The sequence below is a fragment of the Helianthus annuus genome, chromosome 4 (assembly GCF_002127325.2).
Source record: "Helianthus annuus cultivar XRQ/B chromosome 4, HanXRQr2.0-SUNRISE, whole genome shotgun sequence".
NCBI lineage: Eukaryota > Viridiplantae > Streptophyta > Magnoliopsida > Asterales > Asteraceae > Helianthus > Helianthus annuus.
In genome coordinates this window covers 207,190,549-207,202,774 of record NC_035436.2, presented here as the reverse complement: position 1 = coordinate 207,202,774, position 12,226 = coordinate 207,190,549, and the positions used below count along the sequence as shown (strand labels likewise).

The 12,226-nt window shown below is 36.1% G+C and overlaps 1 protein-coding gene across 4 annotated transcripts; it reads left to right on the top strand.

Annotated features, from left to right (window-relative positions):
• The first annotated feature begins 1,955 nt into the window (after nt 1-1,955).
• On the top strand, nt 1,956-9,249 carry LOC110938243 (probable receptor-like protein kinase At1g49730). Of its 4 annotated transcripts, none has more exons than XM_022180700.2 (9): nt 1,956-2,169; nt 3,570-4,118; nt 4,618-4,902; nt 5,521-5,791; nt 6,445-6,497; nt 6,567-6,634; nt 6,767-6,856; nt 7,623-7,707; nt 8,542-9,249. In XM_022180700.2, exons 1-9 carry the CDS (start codon nt 2,076-2,078, stop codon nt 9,057-9,059), a joined length of 2,013 nt encoding a protein of 670 aa, XP_022036392.1. In that variant the 5' UTR covers nt 1,956-2,075; the 3' UTR covers nt 9,060-9,249. The 4 variants fall into 4 exon arrangements, with proteins under 4 accessions (XP_022036392.1, XP_022036391.1, XP_022036393.1 ...); XM_022180699.2 differs by having other exon boundaries at nt 3,567-4,118; XM_022180701.2 differs by having other exon boundaries at nt 1,957-2,169; nt 3,567-4,118; nt 5,530-5,791.
• Nucleotides 9,250-12,226: the final 2,977 nt, after the last annotated feature.

Sequence of the window (12,226 nt, the reverse complement as noted above, 5' to 3'; positions counted from 1 at the left end):
GCTATTTTATAACATATGATTTCACTATATCGTACGTATTGTACGTTAAGGGATATTGTATTTTAAACTTTCACTATATATATATATATATATATATATATATATATATATATATATATATATATATATATATGTTATTCTAAAATGCATCATTGTTTGTGGTATAGACATCTCAACATTTAAGAAACCCTAAATCCAACCTTAATGGGTTGTTCAACTAAAATCCGAGACTAGATACAAAATATTTTGTCTTTTGAAGTTTAAAGACAAAAGAGAATAAAGGATACAAATATTGCTAATTTGTATATGGTTTAATGTTCACTCATATACACATGATAATATGAATGGTCAATTTGAGTTGTGTTGTTTTGCTAACGCGTCACATCAACTAAAACACATGGCTATTGGGTTAATACAAGGTGTTCATACTAAGACCACCTTTAATGGGCGAGATTCCGGCGCAATTCTCCTCCAATAACGCTCGATTCCGCTGAGCCTCCACCCCCTAGGGCGTTTTCCGGCGTGATTTTACAAAAAAAACTTCCCGGCGTGATTTAAAACACACCAATTCCACCGAGCCCCAACCAATCAAATCTGTCTTCTTTAATCTTTATGTTTGAACAATACCTTTTTTTTGTTAGTTTTTTTTATTTTATTTAATTGTTTATACCCTTTTAACATAATGCCCACATTCCCACTACACCCATTTAAAAACGCTCAATAACACCCCTTGCTGACTGTACTGCCATATGATAGAAAACGCCCAAGGGTGGGGGCATTATTCACCCTTACCACTACGCATGGTCTAAAAATTTTATAATTTGAGTTGTGTTTTTTTTTTCCAACACGTTACATTAGCTAAAGAAAACTTAGCTAATGAGTCGATGCAAGATGCTCACACTTAATTTTTATGTAATTATGTGCATAGCGTGATGTTCTTGTAATCTTATGTACCAATTAACATCACCAAGATATCATTCCATGCAACCACACATAGTTGAAATAGAAACAAACAAACAAACACATGGTTTCAAATAAACCAATTCCCTTAAATAAAAGGCAACCCACCTTTATGACCAATTACCTTAATCAAAAGGCAACCTACCCTTATGATAGATAATTCTTTCTACCCATTGGTTCTATGATGAACATAGATGATGTACGTCATGTAAATTACATATAATATATACGAGCCAAAATTAAACTCACGACTCCAAATTGCACTTCATGTCTCGAGCATATAAGCAACTATCACGAAATAATATAATTATCGTATCACATGACCAAGTAAACTGAAAACTAATTTTTTTTAACCAATATAGATAGTAATGTTTTACCTTTTTAAATAAAAATGCATAGTTTAAAGAAAGTAGTTGGTATAAGTAGCAGTGTGACGGATCTATAAAACCTTCATATGGGTAACGTTTTAAAAGAAAGGGGTAACGAAATCGAAAAAACATCAAAAAAACGTCAAATTTTTCAAAAATTTACACTACCACCGGAGCGTCAAGGGGTAGTGGAGACTACCCCTTATCATAAGGTACATCCGCCCCTGATGAGTAGGGTGCAAACGAACCTAACGAACACGAAGAAGACCTTGTTTGTGTTCGTTTGTTAAGATATCTACGTGTTCAGGTGTTCAAAATTCCAATTAACAAAAATCAAGTCGTTTGGAGCGCTGTTTCGAGGTATGTTTTACATCAGTAGACTCGTATCCTCGTTCTGATACAAAGCTCTAATACGTCAGTTTGTAATTCAGATTAAGTTTTTTTAACTGAGGACCGGCTGAAGAAAAATAGGTGAAAGGTGGGACTAACATGGAGAATATTCAAAGGTAAAAGTGTCTTCTTCCTCTAAATATAAAAGACATGGGGGTGAAGGGTAAAATAGTAATTTTCTGAAAGTAGGAGCAACCAAATACATTTGACTGTCTTCTTCCTTCCTTTCAAAAAGTCACGGACACGCACGCTTCGCTAACGTAAGCGGCCTTTGCTAACTTACGCAGACACGATTCCACTATCTTCCTTCCTCATCTCACTCACTAACTAACTAACTTACGCTGATTCTGAACAACAATGGCGGAACATAGGTGGATAATACTGTTGCTGTTAATGTCTCTGTTGTTGCTTGCAGAAATGCAGGTTTCTCCTCCTGCAATGGCAGCTTCAGGTAACTAACTAGTTTTACTCTCGTCGTTGCTGAAAATCTTATTCGATTTTTGGTTTGAGTTTGATTGATAGTATTCAGTTTGTTTGTTTGTTATTCCATCAATTTTCAGACTGTTTTTGTTGATGTTTATGCCTCAGAGCATTTCAGTTGTAATAATTTCCAACTAAATGTTCCTGATTATTTGTTAATTGTGTAGATTTAGTATTAGAAATGAACGCAGCTAAAAAGGTAATAAAATATAAAAATAATGTAAAGTGTGAACTCAGAGGTGCTTCGTTTAGGGTTTTGAGTTAGCATTATCGGTAACCAAAACCGAAGTCATCGGTAGGTTCGGTACTTCGGTTTATTTGGTTAATTTGTCGGTTTAGGTTCGGTTTATTCGATTAATTTGTCGGTTTAGGTTCGGTTTAGTCGGTAAATTTGTCGGTTTCGGATTGGTTAATAACCAAACCAAACATTGGCTAAATTTTTTGTTTAGAAATATACATGTAATGGAGGTAAAAGTACATGAAACAGATATATTAATACATGAATTTGATGTATAGATAAATAAAATGGAGGTATAAACACATGAAATGGAAATATAAAACAAGAAATGGAGATATAAAAGCTAGAAATATACGAAGATTTTAATGATTCGGTTCGGTTTGGTTAATTTCGGTTAACCGATGGTACAAAAAATATCCAATAACTGATTTTCGGTTCGAATTTGTCGGTTTTCGGTTCGGTTATTGCTCACCCCTAACAGGCGTATTGACACTTTATGTGCTTGTTATAGCCCGTGTTGCCGTGCATAGGGGCATATAAGACTATGGGTAGTGGTTTAAGTACAATGTAGAAAATGTTTGTGCCACGTCACTGGCATGTAGGCAGTTGGATTTAACTAACTAAACCTCAAAAGTGTTTAGTTGTTTAACTAAAAATTATATAAAAGAAAAAAATATAAAATACAAAGTTAGTGATCGGTTGATAACCTGTGGACCCCATCTCTCATCTGCTTCGCGCCCGTTAATGGGGTAACGAACAAGGGGCTGTTGCTCCCCCTTGCCGCCCCCGTGTAGTGGCTTGGCGTTGAAGTGATTTGAAAAGATGGAATGACTAATGTGAGGGGGGGGGGGGGGGGGTTTCGTTCCACAGTATCGCTTATTAAAAAAAAATTCTACTCTTATGAGTACCTACTCTACTTTTTTGGGTACTTTCTTTCTTTCTGGTACTGTAAAGACTTTTTTATATAAGAATCAATATCATATATAAGGTACATTGGTACAAAGTAGATTTTTTCAAAATATTTTAGAAATTCATGGAACTACACTGATATGTTATATCTATATAATACCTTAATGTTTCATTATTCATGAAGGATTTATTTAATTTGCGGTCCTTTTCACTCATTAAAGCAGGTTGCCCGTTGAATATCAGTGGCTCTAATTTTACTCATGCTGCCACCATTTGTTCCCACACGGAATCAAGAGCAAGTTGTTGTCGTTACATCAACGCCCTTATCGCAGTTTCAATTGCTCGTTATGCAAACACGAGTAACAACCTAGGAGTTCCTCCAGAACTATCCGATATCTGTCTCCAAGCCATATCCCAAACGTTGGAAACACATGGAATGACAAAAAATGCTACGGCTTTTTGTGGATTCGGGACGAGAATTCATGTCAATTACGAGTGCCTCGGAATAAAAACAGTCGATAAGATGCACCAATCTCCAAAATTTTCTAATGTCACGTTGCATTGTAGAGCACCGTTAGGTGAGGGACGTTGTAAAAAGTGTTTAAACGCTGGAATTTTGTTTTTGAGGAATTTAGTCGGAGCTGCGGATAATATCACGTTAAGTACTTGTAGAGATGCAACGTTTGTTGCTATTGCTAGCCAAGTTGACGATGTAGCGGCTGTTGAGACCGCTGACTGTTTTTTCGGAGTTCAAGGACTCAGTAGCACTTCAGGTAAGGCTGGTTTTTTTAGAGAAATTCTTAATAGAGTAAAATGCCATTTTCGTCCCTGAGGATTTGCCAGTTTTGCGACTTTCATTCAAAGGTTTGTTTTTCCACATCTGGATCCAAAAGGTTTGAAATCTTGCCATTTTCATCTGGCTCGTTAAACTCCATATATTTTTCTCCGTTAAGTCAGGGTTATTTCCGCCTTTTTTGTTAACTAAAAGGGCAATTCGGTTTTTTAGGGGTATTTGCTCTTTTTACATAGAGTGAAAAGACCGAATTGCCCTTTTAGTTAGCAAAAAAGACGGAAGTACCCCTGACTTAACAGAGAAAAATGGATGGAGTTAACGAGCCAGATGAAAATCGCAATATTTCAAACCTTTTGAATTCAGATGCGGAAAAACAAACCTTTGGACGAAAGTCGCAAAAATGGCCAAACCTCAGGGACGAAAATGGCAATTTACTCTTGTTAATATTATTGTAAACTGTTGATTTGTTGCTTTAACAGGATCCTCCACACCTATATCTTCTTCACCTGGGTTATCTCCAAGTTCGTTTGGTGCCGCGGGCCCAAGTCAACTCTCTTTGACCGCACCGGAAATTAGACACCGTTCCTACCATCTGTCACTGGTTCCTGCTGTTGGCATTGCAGTTACAGTGCTAGCCGCTATCATGCTGGTATTAATGGTTTTCCTTATTCGCAGAAAAAGTAAAGAACTCGAAGGACATGACATGACGATTGATAAAACCTCAACGGAAACAAAATCGCAGCCAACAAAAAAGTTTCAAGACGGTAATTGATTGTATAATCTTTACATGGCAAATTAAGCGGTTCACCGGGCCTGGCGGGTTGGGTTACGGGTCAAAACTTGTTAAGTTTGTAAAAGGCCACTTTTTTGAACGGGTCAAAACAGGTAGGGTTGGGCTGACCCGTATACACTTTTTTGTCTTCTCTTTTCTTGAATTACATAGAGTTAACTACGTTTTTTGTCCATGTGGTTTGTTGAAAACAACCATTACAGTCCATTAGTTTAAAAATTGCCAAAACAGTACCAATACTTTTACTTTTGTAACAATTACAGTCCACCTCCGGTAACTCCATCCGTTTATTCTGTTAAGTTTTGATGAAATGATCAAATTGCTCTGTTATTATTAAAAGGGGCCCACCTTCTTCTTCATCGAACAGCCAACCACCGCCAACTCTGGCTGGTCCTTGTGGTTTACCAAAATTTTGAATTTGGTCCCTAACTTTCCAAAAGTACACGGATGGTCCCTGGGGTTTGCACTTTGTAACACATCTAGTCCCCATCTTTTTTCCAAAAGTACATGGATGGTCCCTGTGGTTTGCATTTTGTACTCTCTCTCTCCCTTTCATTTCTCAGATCTCCTTTATAAGGGAATTGGTTGGAAGTTTATGCAGGTCCATCATCTATGTTTACAAAGTTCAGTTATAAAGAGACGAAAAAAGCAACCGACAATTTTAATACGGTTATTGGACAAGGAGGATTTGGGACTGTATACAAAGCTCAACTGAATGATGGTTCAATGGTAGCAGTAAAACGTATGGATAAAGTTTCAGAACAGGCTGCAGAAGAATTTTGCAGAGAAATTGAGCTTCTTGCTAGACTTCATCATCGCCATCTTGTTGCCTTAAAGGGATTTTGCATTGAAAAACATGAAAGGTAATTGTTATCGTTATTCTCATACATCACCATGTAGGGGTGCAAACGAACCGAACGAACACGAACAAGACTGTGTTCGTGTTTGTTTGTTAAGAAATATATGTGTTCGCGAACCGTTCACGAACGCTTATCAAACGAGATTTTATGTTCGTGTTCGTTTGTTAAGGAAATGAACTTGTTCGTGTTCTTTGTGTTTGTTTGTTAATTTTAGGCAACGAACGTTGACGAACACAGACGATCACAAATTAATGTTCATGAACACAAATGGAAACAAATGAACACAAACAATCGTTCATGAACAAAATATATAATACACTAACACTTACTAGATATTTATTTTGTCGGAATTTTGAAGTATTTAAATAAATATAAAAACTAAAAACACTAATGAACTATTGAACACAAACGAATACGTTAACGAACGTTCACGAACATAAACGAACAAACACGACCTCCGTTCAAGTTTTGTTCATTTAACTAAACGAACGAAATTTCTTGTTCGTGTTCGTTTGTTTAATAAACGAACGAACACAAACGAACTTCCCGCCGAACGGTTCACGAACTGTTCGCCGAACGTTTGGTTCGTTTGCAGCCCTATCACCATGTGTTTTCTTGCTTATTATTAATTTAGAGGTGGTGATTGTTTGAGGCAGGTTTCTCATGTACGAATATATGGCAAACGGGAGCTTAAAGGATCATCTTCACAGTATGTAATTTTATTTTTTTATGATTCTTTAATTCTTCTTCTTTCTAAAATCATTATGCTTTTGCACAGCTCCGGGTGTGCCTCGGCTGAGTTGGCCAACAAGAATTCAAATTGCAGTTGACGTGGCAAACGCATTGGTAATAAACTAATAATGGCAAAATTCATAGTTAACTTAAAAGAGCTTTGGTATTTATTTATAAAATATATTATTCTATAAACATATTTTTGTGTCCTCATCTTATGGAATTTTTTTATAAAACATATTTCAGGAATACCTCCACTTCTACTGTGATCCGCCTCTGTGCCATAGAGACATCAAGTCCAGTAATATATTACTTGATGAGAATCTCGTAGGAAAGGTAATGAAAATTGACAATTATGTCCTTCAAATACTATAGGGCAAATTGCGCGAAATAGGAACAAACTTTACCTTTTTTCTTGTTTTCCGCAACCAAATTTAAATTAGACGCGAAATAGAAACCAAGAGGTATAAAGATAAAGGACAATCCTTGAAATTCACTCGACAAGAAGAGTGAATTTCAAGGATTGTCCTTTATCTTTATACCCATTTTCAGGCGCTGTCCTTTATGTTTAAAATTGACGAGTTTTGTCCTTTATGTTTTTATATCATACACGTTTTGTCCTTTAGGCCTAACCCAGTTAGTTTTTTCAGTTAAATTTGGTCATGTGCTTTGCACATGAGGGTATTTTTGTCAATTCAAAGGTTGCAAAAGCTTTGAGCTGTAAATCTGCCGTTGAACTTACCTTTGAATTGACAAAAATGCCCTCATGTGCAAAGCATATGACCAAATTTAACTGAAAAAACTAACTGGGTTAGGCCTAAAGGACAAAACGTGTATGATATAAAAACATAAAGGACAAAACTCGTCAATTTTAAACATAAAGGACAGCGCCTGAAAATAGGTATAAAGATAAAGGACAATCCTTGAAATTCACTCGACAATTTATTAGGATTTTAGTAACATACACCGAATTGATTTTACCTGTATATTGCTGACGCGACACTGGTTAATGCCACATCAGGCGTCACATTAGATGCCAGTTATACAAACAATGTTTCTGCGAATTTAAAACGATCTGTCTTTTTTAATACTTGTGATCCAGGTTGCAGACTTTGGGCTTGCATACGCATCTAAAGATGGTTCCGTCTGTTTTGAACCAGTTAATACAGAGATCAGAGGAACTCCAGGTTAGAAAAAAAAATCTATAGAGCAAAAAACTTAACGGAAACCAACGTTGGTCAGATTTCTAATTTTGGCTAGAAAAAACAATCGATATTTGATTTTAATTTTTTAAGTTTAAGGTCATCTTCCAAGCTAACCCGTTTTTAGGTGCCATCTCAGGGGAAAAAGTCAACATGGTCAAATCTAATGACACGTCAGCGACCATGATGATATTTTGACCATGTAATCTTTATAAGTAAGGGTGCGAACGAGCCGAGCCGAGCCCGAGCTCGGCCAGGCTCGAGCTCGAGCTCGTTTAACATATGAAAGCTCGAGCTCGGCTCGATTCGAACTTTATTTTAAAAGCTCGAGCTCGGTTCGAAGGTAATTTTCCAAGCTCGAGCTCGGCTCGGGTTCGACTCGTATAGTATTATTAATTAATTTATATTAATTATAATTATTATTATACATATAATTTAGTTATTTTTTTTATATTTATATAAATGGTAATTATTATTATATAATATATGTTTAATATATTAATTAAAAATATATAAACAGAAAGCTCGTTTAGGCTCGCGAGCAGGCTCGAGCTCGATAAGCGAAGCTCGGGCTCGGCCGCTCGGGCTCGTTTACTCGAGCTCGTTAAAGCTCAGCTCGTTCGAGTAGCTCGGCTCATTTGCACCCCTATCTACAAGTTTACCCTATCAATCAGTTTTCTCAAAATGTTGATTTTGTTCTAGCATAAAAAAGTTGGTTACCTCATATAAAATCAGGCACATGTCTAAATAGACACTTTAGACTTTTACTAAATTCAGTTGCATCCTGTAAAAGATTTTGATCTTTTTAATTGAACTCAGGTTACATGGACCCAGAATACGTCGTGACACAAGAACTAACAGAAAAAAGTGACATCTACAGTTACGGGGTTGTACTACTAGAACTAATAACCTCTAAACGAGCCATACACGACAACAAAAACTTAGTCGAGTCATGTCAAACCCTAATGACATCAGAATCGCAAATCATCGAGCTAGTGGACCCCACTATTGGCAACTCCTTTGACTTTGACCAACTTCATACACTAATCACACTAGTGAAATGGTGTACCCAGAGAGAAGGGCGGGCCCGGCCTTCGATCAAACAGGTGTTGAGACTTTTATACGAGTGCGCGGACCCCATGCATAGTGGCTTCGTTGAAACTTTATATGATGTGAAAGGGAGAACAAGTAAAGGTAGATCGCGTAGGACTTTGAACCAAAGTTGGGATGCAAGGGGTTTAGCATCTTCTTCTAGTACCTCGCGGTCTTATTGTAGTAGAAGTTTTCTACTCGAGCCCGGATCGCCTCAGTCTCCTTCAAATATACCATCTATTTAAGGTGCTTTGGTTTGGTGGTTGTACACTACAACCATGAATCAACATTGATTGTTTTTGAATTTGGGGTGATTTAGATGTTCATGTGTTATTCAATGTAGATTTTGTTGTGGTTTAGGTTCTTAAGGTAGTAATTTTAGTATCAGACATTGCAGTTGTTTACCATTTCTCACAGTTTTTTCATTTGTCTCAATTAACTTAGCTTCACTTTGGACACAAACACAGTTTATACTTGGTATATTAATAATAACTATATACAGTTATTATTGTCCAAAAGTTGTGATAAAAATCATATTCAAAGTTGCTAGCGGCTCTTAGATTTCCATTTTCATTATTATTCCAACGGGTACGTGGTTGGACCACAACTGAATTTGTAAACAACTAGTATTAACACTCGCGTTGCGGTGGGGGGCGTAAAATCATGACAAATAGCACCATGGCCACAACACCGCTAGCGACGACCAACACTGAGGTTGCGACGTGTTAATACGGAGAAATTAGACCAAAACATAATACATAGAAAATAATTACTAAGTCGATTTAGGACCTGTGCGTCACGATGAACCTATCAAACGGTAAAAAATAGACGACCATAAAAACGTTGAACCACACACGCACGTTGCGTAATGCTAACTCGCAAAATTTAGAACGAAGCGTAAAACAAAATGTAAAAATGTTGAACCACACATGAATGTTGCGTCGTGTTAACTCGCAAAATTTAGAACAAAACGTAAAACGAATTTTTGCGAAATATGAAAAGTATAGGGTACCAAAATTGAAAGTAAAAAACTTCTTAGGTTAAATTGACAAAGATAGTTTTAGGTTAAAAGTAAAAAACCAAAATAGTTTTAGGTTAAAAATGTAATTTTATCAATTTTTTTTTTTTTTTGAAAATCTCTCTAAGCATAGAGTACAATTACTCAATGCATCAACATGTTGATAATTTATAATGGATAAATAGAACCGAGGCCCAGACAGGAACCGAACCATTATACGGGTACCATACGGTACATACTGGAACCAACTTGAAATGAATTTGAAAAATACAAGAACCGATAACTAGACCGAACTGGGATGGGGACTGAACCATACGAGTAATGGACCAGACTGAACTGAATAGTTGGTTTGGTTTGTCATTTTTAACCGTTAAAAAAAACAAATTTTACACACATAAAAGGTAACATGAAATCAATTCCAAATTTTGCTTCATCAGTTACAAATACATGCTGTCAAACATATCATATATCGGTTCATCATAGCGCTTATTGGCTAATTGCATAAAGATCGCGTTGGCAAGCAGTTCGAATGCTTGCTGATATTCTAAAGTGTATTTGTATCGACCGTGTGCAACTAGAGTAGGACCTTGTGGTTGTGTAAAAAACTGTGACTGATAGGCATATTGTTGGTATGGAAACAACTGTGCTTGTGGTTGTGTCAGGGCCGGCCCTGGGAGGACCACCGGCCAGAGCCCGATATTTCCGAGGGCACGCTATTTTTAGAAAAAAACCCGATATGTATATGTAAAAATTTCTTTTTTCATAGGGTATACCTATACAAACACCAACATAGGCCCACTTACAAAACTATTATTATACTTTAGATTAGTTATTAGCCCATTAGCATTAGGTTTAGACCTTTACTGAGCCCAATACCCAATTTTGTTAAGGCCTAAGGGCACGTTTTTTGGAGCTCGAACAGGGTACACGAATTCTCAGGGCCGACCCTGGGTTGTGTAAAATTTAGTTGTGGTTTATACAATTGATGACTCGAGTTTGAAGCGGCTCCTCTCACGCCCTCTTGCGCTTGAACCGACTCCTCGCGATTTAGAAGATTTCTTGGTTGTACTAACCTTTGATTTTTGTGTATCCTTTGAAAAATATTTGTGTCCAGAGTAGTGTTTGAATTTTGGTGAAGTAGTGTTTCAATATTTGTGTATAGAGTAGTGTTTGAATGTTGATATACATAAATAGAGTTTTAACTTTGAAAAAAACTAACTTTTTAAAAGAATAACTAGAATTACGACCCGCCGCAATGCGGCGAGAATTCTTAGTTATAACTAACTCGATTTAGGACGCGCCCGTTATGTTGAACCTGTCAAACGGGAAAAAAATAGACAATGTAAAAACGTTCACTCACACACGTACGTTGCGTCGTGTTAACTCGCAAAATTTAGAACGAAATATAAAAACGTTAAACCAAAGACGCACGTTGCGATGTGTTAAGTCACACAATTTAGAACGAAGCATACAGAGAAAAATTTGCAGAAAATGAAAACTATAAAGGACCAAAGTTGAAAACAAAAAAAGTTGTGAGGATAGATTGCAAAAGATAAAAAAGTTTTGTGTTAAAAGTAAAAAAACAAATAGTCTTAGGTTAAAAGTAATTTATGAAATACTTTTATGTGAAAAGTAAAAAAATCAATTTTTTTGTAAAACCCCCAAAGCGAAGGTTACACACATAAGTAAAAAAATGAAACTGATTAAATCGCAAAAGATTGAAACTTTTGAATTAAAAGTGAAAAATCAAATTAATCAAAGGGGTTGAATTATATAAGATGGAAACTTTTGAATTAGAATTAGAAGTGAAAGTCAAATTAATTAAAGGGGTTAAAATACCAAAGATTAAAACTTTAAACTCAAATTGTCAAAGATTAAAACTTTAGGGTTAAAAAGGAAACAGATATTACCAAAGGTTAAAACTTTAAACTCAAATTGTCAAAAATTAAAACTTCAGGGTTAAAAAGAAAACAAATATTAAAACTTTAAACTTAACTTGTAAAAGATTGAAACTTTAGGGTTAAAAAGGAAAAATCCAATTTTTTTTTGAAAAACTCCCAAAGCTAGTTGTACAAGTACCATATGCATAAAGTAGTTGGTTTTTAATAAGGTTTTAATTCCAACGGCTCCATAGCCGTTCCCAAAGATCAAAAAGAGACAATTCTCATCAGTTAATATGAAGCTCAACAAATTGAAGACCAGATACACTGGGTAGTGGTACACTCCGTCCATTCTTAGGGTGGAGGGTATGGTTAATCACCCTAGAGTGTTTGAGTGAAATTTTATACAATAATATTATGCCATGTCAACTCTCTATTCCACTTCCCATTTTGCACTCAATTAGGGGGTGTGGTCAATCACCCTAGAGTGTTTGAGTAGGTTAAAAAATAAAGA